The 27,837-nt window shown below is 33.5% G+C and overlaps 1 protein-coding gene across 5 annotated transcripts in view; it reads left to right on the top strand.

Moving 5' to 3' along the window:
- Positions 1-27,837, top strand: part of METTL15 (methyltransferase 15, mitochondrial 12S rRNA N4-cytidine) — a 373,387-nt gene that overhangs the window by 62,966 nt on the left and 282,584 nt on the right. For all 5 annotated transcript variants that reach the window (XM_067038072.1, XM_059068615.2, XM_067038071.1 and 2 more), the window contains one exon: positions 25,310-25,446. In XM_067038072.1, coding sequence (XP_066894173.1) covers positions 25,310-25,446 — 137 coding nt within the window. The remainder of the gene's footprint in view (positions 1-25,309; positions 25,447-27,837) is intronic.

Genomic DNA, 27,837 nt, shown 5'->3' with positions numbered 1-27,837 from the left:
TATATATATATATATAAATTCTTTTTCAGACTTTTTCCTTTATAGGTTATTACAAAATATTGAATATAGTTCCCTGTAAAAGTATTGAGTTTTGAGTCAGACTGATTTGGGCTCAAATCCCAGCCCCATCTGTTAAAAGCTTGGGCAGGTTGCTTCATCTTGAGCCTTAGTTTCTATATCTGTCTTTATTCTTTGCATTTGGGAGGATTATAATACCTATCTTTGAGAATTGTTACTAGGATTAAATGTATATAAAGCATCTTCAAATTACTAGCACATAATAGCCATTGAACAATTAGTAGCTATCATCATTAGTATTTTTATTAGTTCAGGATCAACTTAACTGTTCTGAAACCATTTAGAAACAAAATAATCTATTAATTATTACGTGCTAATGGTTTTAGGTTTAAAACTGTTTTACACAATATTTTAAAGCCCAAGGTAAAAGCAAAGTGAAGAATCATTTTTTCTAATTCTGTATGTTATTTATTCACTTAGTAAATATTCATAGAGCTCTAGCTATGTTTCAGGTACTGTTTGTAGCCCTGAGGATATAACAGTTAACAGGAAACATCCGTGTTTTCATGGAGTTTATGATCTATTGAGGGGGACATAATTAATACACAGTCAAATAAATATATTAAAATATGCACATTTATATGTTATATATACATTAACATAAATATTTATGTATTCATACATATTTAAAAAATATAATAGAATCAAGAATTCTGTTTTGCCCATGGTAAATTTTAGGTGCATAGTAGAAATCCAAGTAGAAATGACAAATATGACATTTGGGTTTTTGAGTCTAGAGAACAATTGAAAAGTTAAGCTATAGAAGGTATTTAATACCATGGCCAGGGAAGACATATTTCGAGAACTGAATCATCCATTATGTGAAATGCTGTGGTCAAGTAAAATATGAACTGAGTTTTGCCTAGGTAGAGGTCATTGGTGATTTTGTAAGGATATGCTTCAGGAAAGTGGTTGGAATTGAAAACCTGATTGGAGTGGGTTGAAGAGAAAATGTTATAGGGACAGCAAATATAGGAAACCTACTTCACAGAATTCTGTATTACTTTCAATAATTACAAAATACAGACAATAAAAAATACATGATTTCTTAATGTTCACATGCTTAAGATTTCTTTTTCGAAAAATCGTAATAATCTTTCTTTTCAATCTATATTATTGATGGATTTTTTTTGGATGGGTAATTTTGCGAGTTTGGATTTTATATTTATAATAAAAATTGTTTTACTGGTTCCACCCTTGAAGAAAACATGTTGTTTTATAAAATTTATTTGACTTAATTATAAATAACCATAATTGTCTAGCTTTTCATTCTATACAATAATATATAGTACTTATACTATGGATGAAAATGGCATAGGTTACAGTGTCACAAAATTTTTAAATTCTCCAAGCTTGATCATATTTAGTTGGGTAATAATTCTATGTAAATTTTTTTTTTTTTTAGAAGATGTCGGGGGTAGGAGTTTTTATTAATTAATTTATTTATTTTTGCAGTATTGGGTCTTCGTTTCTGTGCGAGGGCTTTCTCTAGTTGTGGCAAGCGGGGGCTACTCTTCATCGCGGTGCGCGGGCCTGTCACTCTCGTGGCTTCTCGTTGCGGAACACAGGCTCCAGACGCGCAGGCTCAGTAGTTGGGCTCACGGGCCTGTTGCTCCGCGGCATGTAAGATCTTCCCAGAGCAGGGCTTGAGCCCATGTGCCCTGCATTAGCAGGCAGATTCTCAATCACTGCGCCACCAGGGAAGCCCGTAAAATTTTCTTTGAAATGCAGTATACTTGTTTATCTTTAGTAATTGCCTTTACTGCTTAATTTTACCCAATACCACAGTAAGATAGAGTTAAAATTTTTTTTAGGAAGACGATACTGTGGTTAAGTAAGTTTAATCCATGTATATTGTACACTTGTCAAAAGCAAGGAGATTCAGATTCCTTGGATAGAATAGAATGGTGGAACCTGTGAAGACATACTCATATTGGTTAATCTTTAAGTATGTATTTTCGGAAATAAACCACTTTACCAATCACATATTTTCATTCCAGTAATCAGATAGAATGAACATAGTGTTAATACACTTGGAAAGAAACCTCATAAAAATATAAAACAATGCTGTTCTTGATGAGCTTAAACAATATAACCTTGAATAATTTTTTTCTGGAAACTTCTTAGAAGTACATAATATAAAGCTTATGAAGTTTGTGAGATATGATAATGCTTTAGAAATAAAAATTAAGAAATATAAAAGTAACTAAGGTTTATCCACAAACCCAGAGGTTGTTCTGAACAAAAGTCGGTGAGTTTGTAAACTTTCATATTGGCCATGGCCCTCTTTGTCTAGCTAAATAAATCCTGGCTGAACTCTGAGTATATATTTTCATTTAGATTGCTGGAGATTTTAGAATGTTTTAAAATGTACTATTCAGGAAATGCATAAATAGATGGTAAGATTGTACATCGGTATACCATGCAACTCTTAGAAAGGATGAGGTAGGGCTGGTAGGAGAGGTAGGTGATAGTAATAAGTGTAACTCAGGATCATTATGAGGGTTAAAAAGGTAGAACATATCAGACAGAACTTGGAACATAGGAAGCACACAATAAATGTTAACTTTTTTTTTTAACGTGGAAGGATGTCCATCTTATTAAAATAATAAAAACATGGTTACCTCATAGTTGCAGCATTAAATATATAGTGTAATTTTATTTTTATTTATGATGCATTTAATTTATGATTTAATGTACTTTTCATTGTTATTTATCATTTGAAGTATTCCAAATAGGAAGTATTTCCTAATTTGAGAAATAATAATAGAGAAAAAGTATCTCTTCTGATATGGAAAGATCTTTAGAGATGATAGTTTCATCATTTCATACATGTGGACATATATACTTTATATATATATATTATGTGTGTGTGTGTGTACACGCACATATACTTTGGGGAATAGCTTTACTGTATTGTTTGTGTATAAGAAAGTGTAAGGTTTCAACTTACACCACACAGGTAAGTGATCAAGTTTATGGAAAAATATACCTTTGATTTGATAAAATGGGAGTTTTTGAGTATTTATAATGTAATTTAGACATGCAAGCATTGCTGTCTTGGATATTTTTCATCTTTAGCCATGTTCTCTTTTTAGGTTTCCCCAATTCTGGCCCATAGCCAGATTGAGTTAATATTCTGTTCGTTGTCTTTTGTTATACTAGTTTTCGTGGCATTTGAGAGTACAATGAATACCATATCACAAAATTGTAAATTACTTGTAACTAATTAACAACTAAAGTTGTAAACTAACTTTATAAGTGGGAAGACATTCTGGGACATATCATAGTTGACTCAGACTATTTCTGGCATTTGATTCACCAAACCACATATGAATCACATATGTTATTTGAAAATAAATTCAAATGTATCATTGGAAAGATATTTTAATATTCTGACAGAGTCTTAAACCAAGGCATGGATGGTATTTAATTCTTTGTGATTTTTAACAATGAAAATTATGAAATAACTTTGATCTTGTTTGGATTTATTTAGAGATGAAAATATCATGTAAGATATTTCACTTACTGGAATTCATTTACTATGAATTAAAAGTTAATGATGTAATGATATCAAGCAAATGTTTAAAAAATTGACTCATGCCTAAATGTTAACTTACTAGTTCATAATGTTCATTACAATAAATTGTTGAGTAGAAGCACAGAAGAAACAGAAGAATATGAAATGTCTTTTAAAAAGTGACGCATAATATTAACTGCAAAGCTTATGTAAGGACTCACCTAAGTTTACATTCAGCTACCTAGTTACAGAGCCTTGCTGCTGCCCGTATACTCTTGGTTCAGCCATACCTTTTAGAATGCCATTTGAAGCATTATATTTTCCCCAAAGTCAACATAAATGATATAATTATAGATTACTGTTACTTTCTCTTTTGTATTGGGAAATGTCATCAAAACTTCTTTTGGTGTAAAATAATAATGTTTATTTCCTAAAGGAAACTGTGGTTCATATAAATGATAGTATAAAAATATGTAAACTTGTTTCTTAGTAATCCATTCATCTTAGCTTATTTTTGATGATTACATTCATGAAATATTATTTACCATAATCTTCTCAATGTGTAATTTAAGTATATGGCTTATTTTATTGTTGTTTTATTTCCTAGAATCCATTTGAATTTGTAATAAAATATAGCATATGGGTGATATTATAAACTGAAATACTGTGCTAGTAAGTATATTGTTGAATTTTCATTTCCCTCAGAAGCCCACAAGAATTGTTAAATAATTTAGTGTGGAGTCATAATTCCAAGTTTCCTTTCTTTCTTTAAAATACTATTTTGAAATTTCGGGATATAAACCTTGCTGCGAAGTCACTAATAACTTGAACTACCAAATGAGATTTTTGTGTGTTTAATGTCATTCAGTCCTGTGTATCTTCATTTTTTATTTCCCAAAGAAAGAAACAAAGCCTACAGAATGTCATAATAGATAGAGGATTGTGTCTAAAGTCAATATCAAATATTATTTGTGCAGAAAGAGACCATCAATAAACTCCAAGGTTTTTTCCTAAAGCTTCATCTTCTAAATTCAATTCTAAAATTGTTTAGTTTTGTTTATAAACTCCTTGAAGCTATACCTTGAGCTCTTATTTTGACAAATGTAAACATGTCTGGGTCAATTTATTATAGTCTCAATTAACGATGGAGCAAGTGGTAGTAAACAGAGACCAGTAGTAAACAGAGACTAGTTTGAAAACCTCCTGACTCTATCAGTACTTCTTCAATTGGAGTGCACAAGTGGTTAACGATTATAGGAGTCAGCTTACATGAATGAATCATTTCCATTTGATGATTCCCCGTGGTGATGAGCTAGCCAGTACAGTAAACTTCACATTTTATAAAACATCACTAGGATGCCATACAAGAGTATTTTGTGATTTGTTCAAATAACACTGTAATGGAAATTTCAATAAAATGAAAGACTCCCAAATTGATCACAATCAGCTGTGTTTTCATTGCAACAGCACTTAGTTACAAAGCCATTACTACAAAGTTCTTTGAAACAGATTTTATATATATTTGCAATACTATTGATTTATAATTTTTCTTTTCAGGGCTCCTGCTAGAGCCTTGTGTAGTGCTCTATATTTTGAGTTAATGCAATTGATTTGCTCTTAAATGTCGATTATACTTTATTGACTGCTTTAATTTTTTTCCATGATCAATCATTATTCAAAAGTTGATTTAATACTGTTTATTACTGATAATTTAAAGATTACTTCTCATAAAGAAAAACCTCCTATTTCTAATTTCCCTTAATAGTTCTCTTGCCTGTGACTATAACCATTTATTTGGAGAAGGAAAATAGATGGCCTCTTTTCTCATTTATCCTAGAACATAGATAAAATCCCTTATTCACATGAACCTTTTTTCCATGACTAACAATGACAAAGATAATTCATATTTTCTTAGATGATAAAGATCAACTAATATTTTCAGAAATTATGGGAAAAAATTCATTGTTTCATTTATCAATATTTTGATACTTATTCTTTGGGTTTAAATTTACAGCTCACGTGACATGATATTAAGTTATAATAGAGTTATTTCAAGTTTACTTAACTGTCTTAAAAATGCAAAGGAATTGTCTCTTAATTTATAGTCAGATATGTTTAGATGCTATTTATTTTAGAATTACAGAATATTTGAGCTTGAAGAGATCATCTTTTTTTTTTGCGGTACACGGGCCTCTCACTGTTGTGGCCTCTCCCGTTGCGGAGCGCAGGGTCAGCGGCCATGGCTCACGGGCCTAGCTGCTCCGCTGCATGTGGGATCTTCCCGGACCGGGGCACGAACCCGTGTCCCTTGCATCGGCAGGCGGACTCTCAAGCACTGCGCCACCAGGGAAGCCTGAGATAATCTTTTTTAATCTTCTTGACTTATCATTGAAAAACTTAAGGCCTAGAGAGGTAAAGTGACTTGCCTGAAGTCATATAGACACATTTTTGTATAAAGAGCTTAGCGTGTTGCTTATATATTAAGTGTTTAATAATTATCTGTTGAATTACATGTGTTTCAAAGCCTGGATAAATGATCATGACAGAAGATGCAGAATTAATGTTTACATTAGGTAGAATTATAATGTGAATTAGTGCAAATTAAAACATTTTAACAAAATTAAGTGATTTTTTTTAAAAAACATTTTTAATGGTGGAGTAAGTCAATATTTGCTATACGTAGCTCATTTGCTTTAGTTACAACTTGTTCAACCAAAGTAATAGATGTAGACTGGCACTAATGAGAGTTATCCTAGATTGCATTTACATTATATTGTATAATGAAGTTAAAACATTGAGCCTACTAATAATAACTTTGCTTGACAGCAGAGAGTTACTATATATCTACCAGAAGGCAAGTGATGCTTCTTTCATATGATTATCATTTTAAGGTTTATATTTTAAAGTTACCCCTGAAATTATAGATTGTTTTGTAGAATTGAACTCTAGCACAAATGTCTTTACACTTGCCTGTAGAATTTAAAATTGGTGACAATGCTTTTATTTTAAATTTCATCTGAAATTTTAAAGCAAATATTTATTCTCTATATAATTTGGTGAAATTTGTGACTGTTTTCTTATAATGTCTTTGGTTTGGATATCACAGTAATTCACATTGCTTTTCTTTCTCCTTTGTGTTATAGTTTTTAGTACTTTGTGGCATATTTTTGAGAATTCAACAATTAACTAATATTGGAAGGCAGAAGAAAGCTGGAATAGAGGTTTAAAGAGGCAAGAAGATCTAAATTATTTAAACTTTATATTACCATAAAGAAATTTACCTTTCAAGGACAGTATCATTTTTGTAAAATAAATTTTTTTTTAGTAGAACAGTTAGTCAATAGTACATTTTTTTACAACTTAAAATATTTTTTATAAAAATAGTACATGGACGTAAATCTATGGTATATTTCACATTTTGTGGGTAGTATTCTAGTGTTTAATTATGAACTTCAAGTACAAAAAAGTAAGTGGTGATATAGAAGAGTTCTTTTGGCACAGAAACATTTAAAGAAGTAACAACAATTACATATCTGAAATAAGACAAACTCCTGAAAGGCAAAGTTGATTTATTTTTAAGCCTGTTGTGAAAACTAGTAGTCAGAAAATAGCTTAGCATTGTGTTCTGACAGTAAAATGTCTCAACTGATTAACAGAAAGTGCTGGTTGTTTTTGCCTAATTTTCTCCTTATACTGAGAGTAAGAAGAATTTTCTTGATCTGGTTTAATATTTTAATGTTTTATCATTTTACCTTAGCCTTTTCCTGATCTTATTTGGTATAGTCAGTGTTTGTATATTTAAAGCCTTTTTCAAATGATTAACTGGATCATCTGAGGTTATTTGGTGTATTATGTTTTACTTCAGACATAGGAAACTAAACCTCCTTCTTTGCTTATTTGTATTTTTTTTTAGGATCAGGTATTCATTCAAAGATCGTATCTTCTCTACCTTGTATCTTCTCTTAAGATTATGTCAAATAGGTTTGATACTTTGCATTATGAAGACATAAATTATATTGTCCCACAACAAATGATAACACATTCTGTAACACACAACTTGGCATAACTAAAAGATTGCCAGGCTTCAAGTGGTTATCAGCTTATTTTGGAGTAATGTTTATTGCAACATAAATCTAGAATTGAAGATAGAGAATTTAGGGTAGAAGTTTAATTTTAGGTGGGAATAATTGGAAAAATTGACTTTTCGTGTAGCTTAATAGTGTTTCCTCCTCAAATCCAGAAGGCATGACTTAAGGTGATTTAATTTAGAATGGATTGGAAATATTGGACTTTTCTGGTTGTTGTTTAATAAATAGAACTAACTGAGAAGAAGCACTTGAAAAGTGGAAGCAGATATATAGGGAAGACTAGCTTCCCTTTGTTATAGCAATTTATAGTTTTTTGTTTTGTTTTAAGAAGTTGTTGTCCTTGTATTCTAACATAATATAGTCCTGGTGCTTAAAAATATCCTTATAGTAGTTTTCATGTTACACTTATTGCGTAGAAACCTAAATGGTCTCTGCAGTAATGCTCTTATTTGGCATTTAAGTACCTTGTAACACTGAAACACTTGTATTATCCTGGGTTATTGCTTCAAGTACTCCAACCATACTTTTTGAAATTGCGGGGATCATAACTGGGGGAGGTACAGGAGGCACACAATACAGGTTTCATGAACACAGGTCCAGAACAGAGACCATGATATAGGCTTTTGAGATTCCCAATGCAGTCAAACTAAACAGGTGGTAGATCTGTTATAGTGAGACTTTCAAGCTCCCTAATTATTTTTCATAGCAATAAATAATTTTGACTGTCTGACTTAATTTTCAGGTTTTGGATCTATGGTGTTCTGAAAGTCAGTATTTCTAAACACATTTGAGATAGAATTAGATGTCATGCCATTATTGTCACCATCAAATGTTTAATAGCAAAAATAATATTTGTGTAGTGATCTACAGTGTACAAAGTATTTTCATATAAATTATCTCTTTATTTCACACAACTGTATTAGGACTCCCCTTTATTAAATGACTTTTCCAAGGTCATAGAGTGGAGACCCTTTTCTAAATGAACCCCATTTGTTAACTTCATTTTCAGTGGTCTTAAGGGCACCCATGTAGTTTTCTAGCACTGCATTAGGACTCTGTTGAAATAGTTGGGTGGAGAATTATACCTTATGCCAATACCATAGCAAAGAACACCTTAAAGAAGCCCAAATCTTAAGATTCAAACCAAATAAAATTATTAATGCTAATGCCAGCTATCTGTAGTGAATTTTGATAACCCTGTACAAATTAAACAAGATCTTTGCTTAATACCTATCCAAAGTTTATTAAAACAGCTTTTCTTAGTAGGTTAGTTAGACTGTCAGTTGTATGAAGTAAATTTTGGTCAAGGAATAGCCAAGGTAGTAATGCAGTAATAAGTTATAAATGTGCTCACTGTGCTCTAGAATGTCACGATTGGAATACAAGAAATATGTGTAAGAAAAAATACAAATATTCAATTTTTTTTTTACAACAAAGTGAATCAGTTATACATATACATATGTTCCCATATCTCTTCCCTCTTGTGTCTCCCTCTCTCCCACCCTCCCTATCCCACCCCTCTAGGTGGTCACAAACCACCTAGCTGATCTCCCTGTGCCATGCGGCTGCTTCCCACTAGCTATCCACCCTACTTTTGGTAGTGTATATATGTCCATGCCACTCTCTTACTTCGTCACAGCTTACCCTTCCTCCTCCCCATATCCTCAAGTCCATGCTCTAGTAGGTCTGTGTATTATTCCTGTCCTACCCCTAGGATCTTCATGACATTTTTTTTTCTTAGATTCCATATATATATGTGTTAGCATACGGTATTTGTTTTTCTCCTTCTGACTTACTTCACTCTGTATGACAGACTCCAGGTCTATCTACCTCACTACAAATAACTCAGTTTTATTTCTTTTTATGGCTGAGTAATATTCCATTATATATATGTGCCACATCTTCTTTTTCCATTCATCTGTTGATGGACACTTAGATTGCTTCCATGTCCTGGCTATTGTAAATAGAGCTGCAGTGAACATTTTGGTACATGACTCTTTTTGAATTATGGTTTTCTCAGGGTATATGCCCAGTAGTGGGATTGCTGGGTCGTATGGTAGTTCTATTTGTAGTTTTTAAGGAACCTCCGTACTGTTCTCCATAGTGGCTGTATCAATGTACATTCCCACCAACAGTGCAAGAGTGTTCCCTTTTCTCCACAACCTCTCCAGCATTTATTGTTTCTAGATTTTTTTTGATGATGCCCATTCTGACTGGTATGAGATGATATCTCATTGTACTTTTGATTTGCAGTTCTCTAATAATTAATGATGTTGAACATTCTTTCATGTATTTGTTGGCAATCTGTATATCTTCTTTGGAGAAATGTCCCTTTAGGTCTTCTGCCCATTTTTGGATTGGGTTGTTTGTTTTTTGTTATTGAGCTACATGAGTTGCTTATGCAATCTCTATCAAACTACCACTGGCATTTTTTACAGAACTAGATCCAAAAATTTCACAATTTGTATGGAAACACAAAAGACCCCAAATAGCCAAAGCAATCTTGAGAACAAAAGATGGACGTGGAGAAATCAGGCTCCCTGACTTCAGACTATACTACAAAGCTACAGTAACCAAGACAGTATGGTACTGGCACAAATATTCAATATTGATGGTTGAATGAGCTAAATAAATTAGACTTCTTTCAATTTAAGAAATTTGCCAGTGTTTGGATACCTTTGAACAAAAAAAAAATGGAAATAAAATTTTTATTAAGCATAAAAGAAAACAAAAAAAACAGTCTTTCTTGACCGAGAGACAGTGTTTTCTTTAAGAATTTTTTAGGTTTTCTCTCTTCCTTTTCCTTTAAGTAAGCCATCTGTTTGTTTACCTAAACTTAACACATGTTTATTACCTGTTATACTCATAGCATTGCTGGAAGTCTACATCTGGATTTTCTGTTTTGTCTTATTTTTTCAGACTTGAAGACAGTGTTTGTAATAGTCAGGGTTCTCCAGAAAAAAATGGAATCAATAAGATATATACCTATATATTAAGAGATTTATTTTCAAGAGTTGGGACACACATTTGTGGGGGTTAGCAAGTCTGAAGTCTGTCAGGCAGGTAAGCTGGCTGGAGTCTCATACAGGGGTTAAAGCTGTGAGGGTTTTTTTTTTTAACCATTGACTTACAATATTCATTTCGGATATACAATGTAATGATTTGATATTTTTATATATTACAAAATGATTGCCACTGCTGTAGTCTTTTTTTTTAATAGTACAATTACAATTTACTTCATATGGAAGAGGGTCTTTACCCCATGCCACCATTAGCAAAATATCCACTTTTATTATTTGCTGACAATTTCAAAAGCAGATGAATTTTAGAGGAAGAGTTACCATTTCTTTTTTTGCATTGAAACTTCTCACTGAATGTCAGTAGTTTGTCAGCAGAATGCAAACATGAAGACTTCTGACTTAAATCTTTCTTTCTGTTTTCTTCTTTTTTTTGAATTTTATTTTATTTATTTTTTTATACAGCAGTTTCTTATTAGGCATCCATTTTATACACATCAGTGTATACATGTCAATCCCAATCGCCCAGTTCATCACACTCCCACCCCCACCTGCCCGCCGCTTTCCCCCCTTGGTGTCCATACGTTTGTTCTCTACATCTGTGTCTCTATTTCTGCCTTGCAGACCGGTTCATCTGCACTGCTGTAGTCTTAAAGAAGTATTTCTCCTTCCACGAAGCCTTAGTTTTTGCTCTAAAGGCCTTTCAACAGATTGGATGAGATCCCATCCACATTATGGAGAGTAATTTCACTTACTTAAAGTCAACTGATTTTGGATGTTAACTACCTCTACAAAGTATCTTCACAGCAACACCTAGATTAGTGTTTGATTAAATAACTTGCTACTGTAGCCTAGACAAGTTGACACATAAACTAATCATCACAATATTGTTTATCTGAAAAGTTACTAGAATTGCACCCATCCATCTGAATATGATGAGGCTTACTCATGGAAATGTTTTTATAGATTCCTGCTAGATTAGATGTGTAAATCCTAGCTACTACTTAAAATACTTTACAGGAGGCAGGGTGATAAAGCAGGAAGCTCATGGACCCTCAGACTCAAAAAGGCCACTGTCTCACCTTGGCTTCATTACTTACTGCAGTTTGTTTTGGGAAAAGTCACTTAAACTCAGTCTGTTTCCTGGGCAAACAGGACAAAAAATATCTATCTCACAGGAGAATTAGATGAGTGTTTAGTGAGTTAATGGATGCTAAACACCTGGTAGACTTTCTGGCACACATTAGATGCTCAATAAATATTAATTCCTATTCCCTTTTCTCCTTTATCCTTTTTTTGAAAACAAAATTTGTTTAGTTACCAATATATTTGTATTCATTTATTCATGTATACATTCAACAAATATTTATTCAGCTCTATGTGACAGGTACTGTTCCAGGTATGAGAGATACAAAAGTGTATCTACTCTCTTAGAACTTATCTTCTAGTGATGGGACACAGACAATAAACACAATAAAAAAGAAGGATATGAGGTTGATTATGTTATATTAGATAAGTTCTGTGGAGAAAAAGTAAAGCAAGGAAGGGGTATAGAGAGAAATGAGTGTTGATGGTGAGAAAAATTTTAGTTTTTAGCCTTACTAAGATTATATTTAAGCAAAGACCTGAAAGAGAAGACAGAACAGATGCTCCATCCTTGAATACCTGTGCCGTGATGGGGAAGGCAGGTGGGACGTTAAGTACAAATGCTTTATAACAGGCATTGTTTGGGGAACAGTAACAAGGCTCTGCTGATGGGAATAGAGTGATCCAGAAGTAGAGGAGTAGAAGATGAAGTTAGTTAAGTTAGGTGAGGTTTGCTGGGCAAATTTTGAAGGGCTTTGTGAAATGGAAGACCATTAGAAAGTTTTGAGCAGAGGAGGAGTGACATGATCTGATATTTGTGCTACTCAAAAATAAATTATAGGAAACTATAGGAGGTTTTGTTACGAGCATAGACTCAGAGGACAGACTGCATGAGTTCAAATAACTTTGTAATTTATTAACCATTCAACCTTAGGCGAGTGCTTCTCCACATGAAATGGAAATAATAGTAGCATCTACCTCACAGAGTTGTTATGTAAAGTAGCCCTCAGCTTGGCACATGTAGAAAGAATCTAATCAGTCTTTGCTATTATTTTTAATAATAATAAGAGGGTCCATCTGTAATATGACCCATTCCCTGCTAGTGATCTTGAATTGATTCTTAACCTTTTATTGTCATTGATTTAAATGTAAAACTATATTGATAAATTAGAAGGGGTTGTGTATGAAGGAAATATGCCGCCACTTATAAATTGGTGCTTTAGATTTTGAGAGGATCATGTTGATTCCCAGAAAAACAGATTATCTCCTCTGATAATACCAGGGGTTTTTGTTTTTGTTTTTGTTTTTTTTTTGGTCAGTGCTGTCATCATTCTTTAATGCAAATAGATTTGAAACTTTTGTGACAAGTTTGACATATTTTCTGACTTTATCATTTGTATATAAACTAAGCTTTGGTTCTTATGAGTACTTCTTCATGGTAGCATTTCTTCTGTCATTTCTCCTCATATGAACCCTTCCTTTTCTACCTGTCATTATCCTAGTGCAAGTCCTATACTTCATGGGCTCTCATCTGTTCTTGTGCTTCTTGTCAGTGGAAATAGTAGGTATTATTATCATCATCATCATCATCATTATCATTATTATTATTTTTAATCACTCACTATGTGCCGGAAAGTATTCTAAGCAATTTATATACACAATTTATTTCATTCTCATTGTAATCCTGTAAGATCAGTTTCTGACTTCATTTTATAACTAAGAGAGTTGACTCAGAAAGGTTAAACAACCTTATATTCAACCTGGTCTATTTCGTTTTACAAATCCTGTATGCTATACAATAAAATCAGTTAATGATTCAAGAATAATGTTCCTTTGCCTTTGTTCAGATGTTTCCTGCCTCCTGGGACACATTCTTTCCTCTGTTAAACTTAGCTAGTTATAATTGAGGTTTGACTTGAGGCCATCTTCTTTGATGAAGGAGACTTTTCAGACCATGACTGCATAGAGTATTATTTGCTTCTGTAAAACATAGTTTACTCTTTGTTAACATTGACATGTAATTATACACTGGCACTTGGCATGTCTGGAATTTTGTTGGACAAGTGACTTCTTTGAACCTCAATTTCCTCATGTGTAAATGGAGATAAATGTACAATTTTAGTTCAAAGTAAAAAATTGGCATGTTTGGAATTTATTTAATCATTTTAGGGATACATGTTTGGTCTCTCCAAGTAGACTGAATGTCCATTAGGACACTAGGAGTATATTTTATAATTCTTTGTATCTACATGTAAAACATATACTCTAAAATTCTGTATTCTCCATACAGAATTTATACAGTAAGTGTGTAATTTTTATTTTATTATCAAGGTAATTAGATAATTGATTTTAATATGACTATTACTTCTTGTCAGTCAACTGGCCACATTGAAAGTTGTATAAAGTTTTCCTGGTCAGTTAAAAATAGAGAAATTTTGGATGCTTTGTTTCTACTAATATGTCAGAATACCAGTGTAGTTAAATTAGCCCCACTGTCCAATTCATTGTCCCTACATAGAGTTGTTTATGCACCATGTTTACGCATATGATTAGCAGTGTGATAAAAATTTTTTTAAAATATTTATTTATTTATTTGGTTGCACCGGGTCTTAGTTGCGGCCTCTGGGCTCCTTAGTTGTGGCTCGCGGGCTCCTTAGTTGTGGCATGTGAATGCTTAGTTGTGGCATGCATGGGGGACCTAGTTCCCTGGCCAGGGATGGAACCCAGGCCCCCTGCATTGGGAGCATGGAGTCTTAACCACTGCACCATGGGGAGGTCCCCATGTGATAAAATTTTAAAGGGAAATAATAAAAATCTTTAAAAGTATTACTATCTGAAAAAGAAAAGTAATAATAATATTTACATTTTAAACATTGCTTTTAAAGAGTAAGTATTTAAAAGATCGTATAGTAAGCTGTATTTTTTTTCAATTTCGGCTGAATTAAAAAACAATTCAAAAATATTTTCTTAGTTCTAAGACATAGCAAAGTCAGAGTAATTATAAAATTGTCTTATTTTAGATATATCATAGGTGATTTTTATTGCATTTAAACTCTTTGAGACTTCTCCCTCTGGAAATGTTAACATTATCGAGAGGATCCTTTTAAAGACGATCTGCCAACTGAAGGTTCTGTTAGTGTTTCTTCAAACTAAGAAGCTATGAAATGTTTTTTGTATGCTAAATTACTTTTGTATTTAGTATAGATTATTATGGAATTTAGGCTTTTTGTGAATAATTATTTTCTTAATTAAAATATTTCTTAATTAAAATACATTTTACTAATATTATGTAGTACTATACCATTTTCAAATTTTCTTCATGCATATTATCTTATTTGCATATCCTAATAAGGATGTGGTGGACTAAAGAAAGTGATGTGAACTAAAATTCTATATCTCCATTTACACATGAGGAAATTGAGGTTCAGAGAAGTAAGTAACTTGTCCAACTTTTATGTCAATTAAATAATAGATTCTGGATCAGAAATCAGATATTTTCACCTTCATTCTCTTTCTTTTACACCCTGCTGCCTCATTTAGATCTTGTTTTTCAATTCATGTAATACTTGAAAGTCACAAAAGCAGTTTGTTCTAAAAGTATGTAGGTATTTTATTGAACTTGCCTCTTCTAATTATTTTGAATTATTCTAAAGATATTTTCTTGATTATTTTTTCTCTTCCTAACTTCTGAAACTCTTTGTCACTCCTTGAATTTTACTTTCTAACATCTACTCCACACAAGGATTTAATGGTGGTGTAGTGTATCCTGAATCTGAGTCTGAAACTTGTCCAATCTTCAATCACGTGTTTAAACAAGTTAAGGAATATGGAAGTTCCTACTCACCTGCCCTTATATGCGTGCATACACATAGACACATATACACATAGTGGATTGGACACCAATACTTATATATATAGCTGTGCTTTGACTTGTATAAAATTAATGTTATTTGGAGGCCAAGTAATAGTAAATCTTACCATCATTGGTTTTATTTTAATGGTGATAAGGATTTAATATTAGAACCATGTTGAAACCATCATCAGTAAAATGACTTGTGGCCCCCACCAAAAATTTTTGGGAAGAGCATTTGCTGAACACATTGATGAAAGAGTTCAGTATTGTATTATTTTCACACTATTTTTCCAAATACTTTAAACAATCTATATACTTAATCATTCTTAGAAAAAAAATAACTCTATCATTCTCAGTAGTTGTGTGGTGTTCCTAGAAAAGTTTGTCCAGAATATGTTATCTGAATTTCTTGATGGTGTTGATTAAAAACTATTTTTCTTATTCAAAAAGATGCAGACAGATTGGCATTGTCTGGGCCTGAGACCTTTGTGAAATTAAGCTTATTGAGACCACCCAAGCCATATTATTTTTAGCTGTTTGTGTTAATTCAACCATTGTATCTGAAAACAGATCAAATGGCAGTCCATTGTACAGTGCTGGGACTTACGATTGAAATTTATTCCATGTTACAGGTAAGAGTAAAAGCTACTCCTCACCAGGAAGGATGAATACTCCAATTATTTAATATAATCAAAGAACGTACTTTACAAAGAAAAGAAAAAATGAGTTTTGTTATGACAAGTAAGATTTCTTTGGTGAATAAGATAGAATTTAAGCTACAAGATGAAATGTCTGCAGAATTTAGGCAGAATGAGTCATCATAGTAACACCAATACTCTTGATAAAATGAGAAAGAAGATAAATTTATTGCAATGCATTGATTGTTTTGTTTGTGGTATAACTTTTATGTTGTTTTGAGATTTTTTTCCTTTTACATCAGCTCGTGTAATTGTTAAAAATAAAACAAAATAAGCATGTAGCAGACGGGTACTCAACAGACCTTGACAAGACAATAATAAATCAAGGGGTTTTGTAGGAAAAATGTTTGTTCAGAATGTTAGCTGACTATGAGGTTGGTGGCCTTCTATGTTCACAGTTATATGTTCTAATTTATTTCAGGTCTCCAAATGCATCAGTGTGACAAATGTCTACCTGTCACAGATTAGACAGAAAACATAAGTAAAGCCTGAGAGAAGTCGCTGATAGTCTTGAGTGATTTAAGCACACAATGATAGAATAATAGTTTGCCTTAGCAATTATGAACATTCCAGTGACATTATAAAGCAGACTATTTCTAGTAATTTTTTGTCAGAATATCCATTATATCATATCCAAATAACTAGCTCATCTCTCTTAACATTTGTCTCACTGGTTACATCAAAGGAGCTCCCCTCTGTTGCCTTTGGGAAATGTATGCCAGGTTCACTGAATTTGGGGCACAAATTTCCAAAGGCTGCATAGTATAATTTGGATATATAATGAAAATAATTTATCTTACTCTTTTTTTACATATATCAATGTTTATGATTAGGATGAGCTTTTAAAAATACAATTAGAACAATGTTCTTTAAGCATTTTCAGGAACCAAACTTCTTGTTCCCTCTATGGATTATTGCTATTATAATTAGGCCTATTACATTTGTATGTGTTTTGTTTTATTCTCTTCAAAATCTCTGTTCAGCCATGTCCCTCACTTCACTGTTTCAAGTTTACTACAAAGAGTTATTGTATTCCTATATGAAATTCTTAAACCTCTTTGTTCTTTCTATCAGGCCGCCTGTATCTTCATATACTTTTAGTTTTCTCTCTTCTGGAGTAAGAAGTTGTTCCTTGGCCTTTCTAACACTAACTGGGAGGTGGCAGGGCATGGAGAGGCAGTGTGGAAGAGAGGGAAAAGAAATACTTATTTCTGCCTCTATCGCTAATTGTACCACCCATTCATGTTTTCCAAAGTAAATGGCTCCAACACACTCATCTGTTGTAAAGTGGAGTTATTTTACCTAACGTACAGGCCATGGTAAGAATTAAACTAGATCAAGTTTTTAAAGTGTGTGGCATAGTTAGCACTGGCATGTAATTGCATAATAAATGGTGTCTGTTATCCTCTTAGTTACCTATATAGCATGCTTTGTGATCATTTAAACAATTTTTCTTACCTCTCCACTCACCACATCTAGTTACTATTTCACCTCTATAAAAAAAGCAAAATGGGCTTCCCTGGTGGCGCAGTGGTTGAGAATCCGCCTGCCAATGCAGGGAACACGGGTTCGTGCCCCGGTCCGGGAAGATCCCATATGCCACCGAGCGGCTAGGCCCGTGAGCCATGGCCGCTGAGCCTGCGCGTCCGGAGCCTGTGCTCCGCAATGGGAGAGGCCACAACAGTGAGAGGCCCGTGTACCGCAAAAAAAAAAAAAAAAAAAAAAAGCAAAGTAATTAGTAGTACAAGTTCAGGAGAGAGAATTGTTTTTGAAATCAGGTTTCATCATTCATTAGCTGTGCCTCAGACAACTTACCTAGCCCTCTCTAAACCTCCCCTTTCTCTTCGTAAAATAGTATTATAATAATAATAGTAACTTGGCTCAGAGTGTGGTTTTGAGAATCACGTTCAATTAACCAAATGTGTATGTGAGTATATTTATGCCTGTATATAAAATGAATGAATAATACAGATAAAATGTTTAGCACCACGTTTTGCTTAAAATAAGCATGAAATAAACGTGCATACATTTGTTATCACTCTCCATTCCTATTGCCAGTTCAAGCTTTTATGTCCTCTTACCTGGGTGCTCTACACCAGGTCACCACTATATTCTCACACTGTACCATCCCTCTAGTACTATTGGCAGTTAAATTATTATTATTATTTATTATTATTATTTTTTAACATCTTTATTGGAGTATAATTGCTTTACAATGGTGTGTTAGTTTCTGCTTTATAACAAAGTGAATCAGTTATACATATACATATGTTCCCATATCTGTTCCCTCTTGCGTCTCCCTCCCTCCCACCTTCCCTATTCCACCCCTCTAGGTGGTCACAAACCACCGAGCTGATCTCCTCCCTGTGTTATGTGGCTGCTTCCCACTAGCTATCTATTTTACGTTTGGTAGTGTATATATGTCCATGCCACTCTCTCACTTTTTCACAGCTTACCCTTCCCCCTCCCCATATCCACGGGAATAAATTATTTTTTGTACATTAAAAAAGGAAGTCTTCAAAGCTGTCCAGCGTCTAGCAAATATGGTGTAAATTACTTACCCTAGCCTTTTAGGACTGCTGCAGTTTGATTTCACACTACCTTTCCTGCATGAGCTCCTAGTTTGTCTATTTTACATTGCTACTACAAGGATTAAGAGAGGGTACATACTGCAAAAATTAAAACAGTATCTGGAACATACATGAAAGTTATTCATTTTTCCATTTCTCTCTTTTCCCTTTTTATCCTTTCCACCCTCTTCTTTTAATAAATCCTGGATTCCAGTCAAACTTGCTCTCCTTATATCTGACATATCCTTTCCTATGTCTATGCCTTTTTTAAGTTCTAATTCTCCTTGTTTTTATTTATCCAGCAGATATTTATTGGTTATATTCTGAGTGTTATTTATTGTTTGGTACCAGGGACATAAATGTTTAGGGCATCTTTCAGAGGTTATTCTAGAAAGAAAGGACAGTATGTTAGAGATACTCAGCCTTCCAGGCTGAAAACTACATGAGAGCAGGACCCATGTCTATTTCGGCCTGCTGTTGTATTTCTAACTCTTGGAATAGAGCTGTGGAAATATTAGGATTCTCATAATTGTTTGGGAATAAAATTTGAGAGAGATGGAACAAGGAAAAATGGGAGAGAAGGCATGAGACAGCTTGGCATGTTTGACTATTGCACATACTTCTGTATGGTTAGAGAATATGTTGTAAAATTCATTTCTGGGAGTAGTGAGAGATAATGTTGGAAAGAAATGAGTAGTGAGAGATAATGTTGGAAAGAAATGAGGAGGCCAGAATATGAAGAATATTGTCCATTTTGCCTAGAAGTTTGGACTCAATCATGTAGTTTTGGAGAGCCTGTGAGACGGTTTAAGTAGGAATTTCACACGCTACAATTTTATTTTAGAAAGGATATCCTGTTAACAGTGTAGCAAGAAGAATTAGAAGTGAGATTAGAGGTATGGATATGAGTTGTGAGGCTACTGCAATAATAAAACAAAGAAATATGGGGGCCTGAATTGAAAAAGTGAGTAGAAAGATTTAAGATATATTTGTATGGTAAAATCAACTGGACTTGGTAACTAATTTGATTTGGAAAATATGGAGAGTGAGAAGAAAGGGTGAGCTCTGAGTTCTGCCCAACCTTCAAGGCCCAGCTGAATTGTAACCTACTTCAATTTCATTCATCTCACTACTGATTAAAATTAATATTTTTTTACTCCTTGTAAAATATTATATATACCTCTCTTATATTGTTGATTTCTTTTTACTAATAATTATTTGTGTGCATGTCTAAATTCTCTCACCAAACTGGAAGACTCTTAACTTATTATCTTTGTATTACCTTCTATGGCCTTATCTATATTGGATGTTCTGTAAATATACAGATTATTAATTAATGCCATGCATTTTAATTTAATTACCTCCTGAAAAAACTCTAGAAAGTTAAGTATATGCCTGAGACATTTCAGTATTTCAAAATGAAGCTAGTTACAAATAGGTGCTTTCAAAAGAACTTTCATTCAAAAAATTCAAAATTAGTAATTTCCAGAAAAGAAAATATTCATAGGAAGAAATTTTAAAGTGAAATAAAGACATATTGTTTCCAAATTCAGATGAGAACTTACTATTAAAAATCTTGCACAGATTGGAAATGACTAATCAACATTAGAAAAATGTAATTGGAAGATCTGCCCTCATACTGTTCATGGCCAAAAATGTTTTCCTGTCCAATTTTAGCAGTGTTGTTCCAGTGTGAAAATTTCAATGATTAGAGATCTTGTATTGGGAAAAACAAATCATTTAAATATCTAGTCTATGCAGGGTGATCTTGGGCAAATCCCTTGATTTCTGTCAGTCTCCCCACTTCAGAGAGCAGCCTTAGCTGTCTCAAAGGATATCACATTTGAGAAGTATAAAAGGGATATAGATATAATCTAGAAAGACAGAGTGGTATATAATGATGGATTTAAATTTGGATTACTTCTATAGGCCCTTCTAGCTTTAATCACCCATGAGTCTATGATTTTAGGTGTTTTAATTTTTGTTTTTAATTTCAAGATCAATTTGAAAACTGTAACCTGTCAAGAAATCAGTCTTCACCAGTTGCTATTACACATAATGGGCAGACACTTTTTTCAGGCCACATATAAAACATAATTGTCTTTGGAATTTAATTCTACAGATTTATCATCATAAAGTCTTAAAATTAAAATGGTAGAACAGTGGTTGTTTTTAACTGTGTTGGAGGCTTAAGGTGCAGAATTCCCACCTGTATATATCTTCATATTAAGAAAATGCTTTTCCAAAGAACGATTGTTTTTATTTCAGTGTGATTATATAATTTCAATGGGGCAGTATTATGAGATGAAGTGGAAAGAGCACAGGATCTGAGTTTTAGTACTAGCTTTGCCCTCAACTAGCTACCAGCTACCTTCTTTGGGCCTTGGTCTCCTCATAAGTAAAATGAGGAGGTGGAATAGTCTGTTATGTCCCTCTGAGCTCTGAAATTCTGTGTCTGTACCATGTCCATATCAGATCAACAGCTATAGCTTAACTATTCAAGTGTGACTCATCATGGTGAAAAGTAAAATCTAATCTTTTCTATGATATTTAGAAGACCATGGAATCAAATGTCAATTAGTTGTATTTGATTAAAAGAGCTAACATAAGATAAGAAATGTTCATTTTCTTATTTCAAATGTAAAGGAGACTGATCAGCAAATAAAAACATGGTGCTGTAGAGTTATATAATTACAGATCATTATTAATGTTCTGAAAACGTTCTGTTCATTATAAATCAATTGCTAATATTAGGAATACATTGACGTTAAATGACTTAAAAGTTGGGCATCTTGTGACTATTTTATGTGATCCTATCATAATGAGTCTTACATCGTGAATTCATATGTACAAATGAGTGTTGCAATCTTTATCATAGTTACATTGGGAGACTGAGCTCTTTTTTCATATCACATCATTAAATATACACTAAACACCTACTACTGTGCACTGATGCTACCGTATTGAATTGGAGGCAGTGTTGGAGAATTGTCGTGATGAATCCTCTTCCTCAAATGTTAGTTTTTATTTTCTTTAAATCACCTTCATTTTGATTTTGATCCCCAGTCTCCCTGTGCTGAGAAGCCATCAATTTCACTTATCCCCCAGACCCCACACACCATCCAGAGCTATGGAGAGACCCTGCACCTTCTTACTCACCTCATGTCACATTTAATTTCCCCTAAGATGCCTTTTGTTTTAACCTTTGTAGACCCCCTGGGACCAAAGGTTCTGCTTCTTCTGTGCCATATAGAGGCATGGAAATCTCCGGGAACATTGGGAACCCTGTGATTGAGGGTCCTTCCCCTTCAGTACATCATCTAGTCAGCTGCTCTGAGATCTTAGCACCTGTCAGTCACTTTATTGGTCCTGTGCCTTTCTGGAATTTGTTCACCTTTTCTGTCTCTCTTCTACCCAATTTCAAAGAAGTCTCTCATCTCTTTTCCTTAAAGATACCACCTACCCAGGGTAACTAGCATTCTCTCTTTCTGAACTGTGTTGTTTGTAACTAAAAGATACAAAAGTAGTTGTCTTCAAATGATAGGAAAGATAGAAAGCTTTTTCTTTCTTCCATGCAAATACCCTCAAAGAACATACATTCTAAAGCTCTAGATACTTAGGCATCTTCTTGAAACAGGAGAAGAGGGACAGAGAGAGGAAGAGGGAGAAAGAGAGAGAGAGAAAGATACAGAAAGATGGTTTTTCAAGAGCCTTAATTCCAGTAGGAATGGGTCATCTATAAAACACTAAACTTCTGTTGTATAATTTTTGTAAAGCCATCTCTGCCATGATTCTTTCTTATACCATCCCCTTATTTTTTTTCTTATTTATTGTTTCACTCCCTCCCTCCCTTCTTCTATTTTTTTTTTTTTCAGAAAAATCACAGAATTCAGAGTTGGTGAGACCTTGGTTAGAATCCTCTTTCCCTCGCTTACTATTACTATGATCTTAAGTCACATTATCTCTCTGAACCTGAGTTTTCTCTTTGTAAAAATGGGGATAATGCCACTTTTCCATACTCTGTTACAGAGTATTTGTTAGACCAAGTAGGAAAACATTAATGCTTGGAAAGTCGTATAGCAGTGTGCAGATATAGACTCTGTTGACTTAATGCAGAGTCAGTGGGAGAAAGAACACGGGTTTTAGAGCCAGGTACACCTGTATTCAATTCTTACACTTGCCATTTACTAGCTTAGTGTAATTTTAGTTTCTGTGTACGTAAAATTTACTAACACCTACTTCATTGTTTTAAGGAAGAAATAAGATAAGCTTTATAAATATCTGAGGTAAACAAGGGTACATTTTATCCCCATTTCTTAGATGAAGCAGTTGAATCTCAGAGAGTTAAAATGATTTGACCAGGGTTATAAAGGTGATGAGTGAAATTGCCAGAAAAAACTCTTGGTATCATACGGGTTCGGCTTTTTAGATAAATTTTATCAGGTAATTTCAAAGAAAGAATTCCATATATGTTTGGAGCATAAGATAAACATTTGCATATATACATAGTTGAGATTCATAAAAGGATTATTTTGAAACATTCAGGTATGTTGTTCTTGTGCATTTGTTAAAAAAAAATCATCCAGTTGCCTTATTTTATTATCAAGTTGTACAAATTTAAAAATGTGGTCTTATGTCAAGTTAGTGACCCAGGAGAATGGAAAAGCTAATTGGCTCCTTTTTCAATTGTAGTGCTGGGTGACTCATAAGGCCTAGATGTCACTTACTATATTTGATGGACAGTGTACATTAGAATTTTAAAAATGCAAGTCGATGGCTCCAATCACCTATTAACCCAGGTGTTGTTTTAAAGTTACTGTTTAAAAAGTTGAAAAATATATGTAGCCATACCTTTTGTGTTGACAGTGATAGAAGTGCAAGGTTAAGTTATACTAAAAAATTTGTTAAGAAGCAGTGCTTGTACCTTTTTTTTTTTAACCACATCTACATCTTATGTTTTACATCCCTCCTCTTCTCAATTTTGATCAGAAGATTTCCTCCATATTATTCTTTGAATAGTAGGCTAACTTTTCTGAGGACATGATCAGAGGACAGGACTCAGCATGGTAGCTTATAGCCAAAAAAATCAAAGCATAATTGTGCCTTGTCTCTGACCACTCTCCCTGAAATAAGTTGTAACATTCAGGGCAGGGAAATGTTCAAATCCATTACAGGAATTTCCTTTGTGCAATGTACACATGAACTTTTAAAAAGTTGTATGTTTAAATATTTTTAACAGTCTGACTTATAGTGTATGTTATTTGTCACAGTGTTCAGTATTATTGGAATAATTATTTTTATTTTCATCATACCAGTGAGGCTTATTCAGAGAGCACATTAAACTAAGAGCGTAACTTTGAAAGGATGTGCTGAGTGTCTTGACTTCCAAACCAACTACAATCAACTACCTTGTTTACACTTACGTTTCTTATGGTCCAGGTCTAGTTTCTTGCCCAACTTCCAGCTGGCTTTTTTTTTTTTTTTAAGTGGGCCAGCATTGTTTTTTTAAGTGCAGCCAAATAAAATAGCTAAGAAATAGATTCAGATGCAATTAACTTCATTGTGTTTCTTCAGTGATCCAAGCATTTAAACATATATACTCCCATAGCTTGTATCCTGTTATCCTGGCAAATCTTTTACTACCAAAAGTGTTTTGGTTTAGATGAGAAATTATATGTCACCTTACCAATTAGGCAGGTATTGGGGTATCTTCTTCTAGACCTTCTTTCTCTTTTTAAACTCTGGAGAAATTTTAAAACCCTGGAATTTTAAATGACTCTTCCAATGCTATGTAGCTACTTAGTGGCAAGGCTATAATTTATCCCAGGTGTTTTGACTTAAGCCCTGGGCTTTTTCAGGTCTGATTTGTTAATTAAATATTTGTCCCATGACTACAGTTAGGTATAATCTCTCTCTCTCTCTCTCTCTCTCTCTCTCTGTATTCTTGAATATTTTTATGTTTAATATAAAGCATTTAGAGAACTTGAGATAAAGTGAGCCACACCAATTGTAAGCTGTCTCCAAATGATGAGAAATTGAAATTGTTGGAAATATCATTTTTAGTCAGGTGCTTAAAAGCAAGAAAAAGCTAGCAGCACAACACTGTGGCTAGTTTGAACTTATGGGGGGAAATGCAAATTTGCCTTGAATTGGCCAGCCTGTGACAAAGATTATCATTTTGCTGTTACTCTGACAAATTCTTTTGGACTGATCACTCATAATTGATCCAGACCTCATGTATAACAAATTGAACTCTAGGCAAAAAAAAAAAAAAAAGTAATTTGTTTTTCTATTTGCTATCAGCTCTGAAAAGCATTATGTGTGTCTAGAAATAAGGTAGCTGGCAAGAGTAAATTTTGTTCATGCTAAGTGGTAACTTTCTTTTTCTGTGTTGGCTAGTTTTTTCTAGATATGACATTTGGTTCAGGAGGACACACAAGAGCCATTCTACAGAAGGAGTCAGATATTACTCTGTATGCCTTAGACAGAGACCCAACAGCTTATGCAATAGCTAAACAGCTTTCAGAATTGTACCCGTAAGTAATACACTTGTATAGTTATTTAATTTTGTTGCTAAGTTTTATGGACCTTAGTTACCATCTTGGAATTTGTTCTCCCTTGTATGATACTATACATCACTCTGCTAAGTATTTCCTCCCTTTTTATCCAAAAAGAATTGATGTAAATGATATTTTTAGAATACTTAAAATAATGATATTACTGCATTTATCCTTTGTAAGTAAGTATAAATACAAAAACTTATTTTTGGCTAAGATTTGAAAATATGTTGAAATTCATCCATGAATAGTATTTTGACGAATAACCCATACTTTAAAAACATTTTTAACGTATTTTATGAGTACAGTTTCTAAGAATTTAGTGGAGTAAATAAATATGTAAAAATTCTGTAGAAGTCTGTAGAATTCATGAAACAATAATGCAATTACTTTCTTTGAAATCCTTCTGAAATTCACAAGTAAATGTAGAGCACTCTATCCATTTCTCAGAATTAGTGAGCATTTACTAGAGAACTTTTAAAAAATACAAAGTTATTGTCTTCATGAGTTGAAAAAGCGTCTTCCTTTAGAGAAAAAATTTTGAATTAATGAGTTATGTCCATATGCTATGTTGTTTAGAAGACACCAGCCTGAAAAAGAAAAATATCTTGGAATTAAGATGGCTATCTCCAAATATGTAAATGGCTATTTTCTGTAATGGGGAATTGTTCTCCTGTGTGAAGCTCCAAAGACTGAAATCAACAAAGTAGATGAGAATTTTAGAGGTAAAGTTTGACTTGACATAAACTAGAGTTTTTACTAGTTGTAGGTATCCAACAAAGAAAAGGTCTCTTTGGGGAAGTAGCAAAAGTATGACCATAGAAAAGTTTAATCACAGACTAAAGGTAGAAAGTTGGATTACTAATCTAGAATAGTCTTTTTCAACCTCTCTCAGGTCCCAGACTCTTTGCAAATCCATCAATGTGATTAAATCTCCCAATAAAAGTATAAATAAATATACCTAGATTTTTGATTGCAAGATCACAGTGTTTATGGAGTCCCTGGAAACCCATTTGACCGTATGTTCTTTATTTCTAAGAAAAATATGAGGATGTCGTTTAGTGGCATAGTAGTTGTTTGTTTTTTTTTTTTAAATCATTCTGTCATTTTAAGCAACGTAACTTAGATGCACCTTCTTTAAGAAGGTCTTGTACTAGGGCATTCATATTTGTGAAACTTCTTAGGAGTTCACTTGATTATGACCTGCACATTTATAGAATGAGTAGAGATCTCCATTATATTTCACTATCATAGACACCTGAATTTTCTTAGATATTGTTTCTAAAGGCAGTGATTCCCAAGGTCTCTTATTCTTTCAAACACCCTAGTTTCTTAAATGGAGCTTAAAATTATCAATTTTATCAGGCGTAATTTTTTACCTAACAGGAATCTTGAGGCTCTGTGTTCTCTTCAGTTTACAGATGTGGAAACTATTAGCTACACATATTAAATGGTTTGCTAAAAGGTATACATGTCTTAATAGAGATGGGATGTATTTAACCCATCACCCAATAACCTCATTTTATTAAATTATACTATCTTGTCTCAAATCTTAATGAGATATTTTTAGTTCATAGACAAAATAATTCCTTTGCCTAACCTAATAAGTTAATTGAAGAACAATAAGATAAATCAAAATAAAGCAGGAAGAGGTAATTAATACAGATAAAAGCTGGAATCAAAGAAACTGAAAAACAAAAAAACAAAAGGAGAAAGAAATCCCAAGAGATCATTCTTTGCATTATTTGAAAATAGCAAATCCTTTTTCACACTGATTGTTAAAGGAAAAAGAGAGCGAAAATATATGCTTAAGTTTGAGAGAGAAGACCAACCACAGACACAAGGTAAATTATAAGATGATACTACTGTAATTCTGTGGCAACATGTGAAGCCTAGATAAATGAATGATGTTCTAGCAAAATATAAATTATTAAAATTGACTCAATAATTATAAAACTTTAATAGGTTATTACCATAAAAGAGATTAGAAAGGTAACTAAAATACATAGAAAAATACACAGTGATCAGATTTGCAATTGTTATCTAGCTCTTATAAAGAATAGGAAAGGGACTTCCCTGGTGGTGCAGTGCTTAAGAATCCACCTGCTAATGCAGGGGACGCGGGTTCAATCCCTGGTCTGGGAAGATCCCACATGCCGCGGAGCAACTAAACCCATATGCCACAACTACTGAGCCTGTGCTTAAGGGCCCGCGAGCCACTACTGAGCTGGCATGCCACAACTACTGAAGCCCATGTGCCTAGAGCCTGTGCTCTGCCACCACACTGGAAAGCCTGCACACTGCCATGAAGAGTAGCCCCCTCTTGCCACAACTAGAGAAAGCCCGTGCACAAAGCGAAGAAGACCCAAC

This window comes from Kogia breviceps, chromosome 7, assembly GCF_026419965.1.
Source record: "Kogia breviceps isolate mKogBre1 chromosome 7, mKogBre1 haplotype 1, whole genome shotgun sequence".
NCBI classification, from domain to species: Eukaryota; Metazoa; Chordata; class Mammalia; order Artiodactyla; family Physeteridae; genus Kogia; species Kogia breviceps.
Note: the sequence above shows the minus strand (reverse complement) of the source record. Positions and strands in the feature narration are given on the sequence as shown.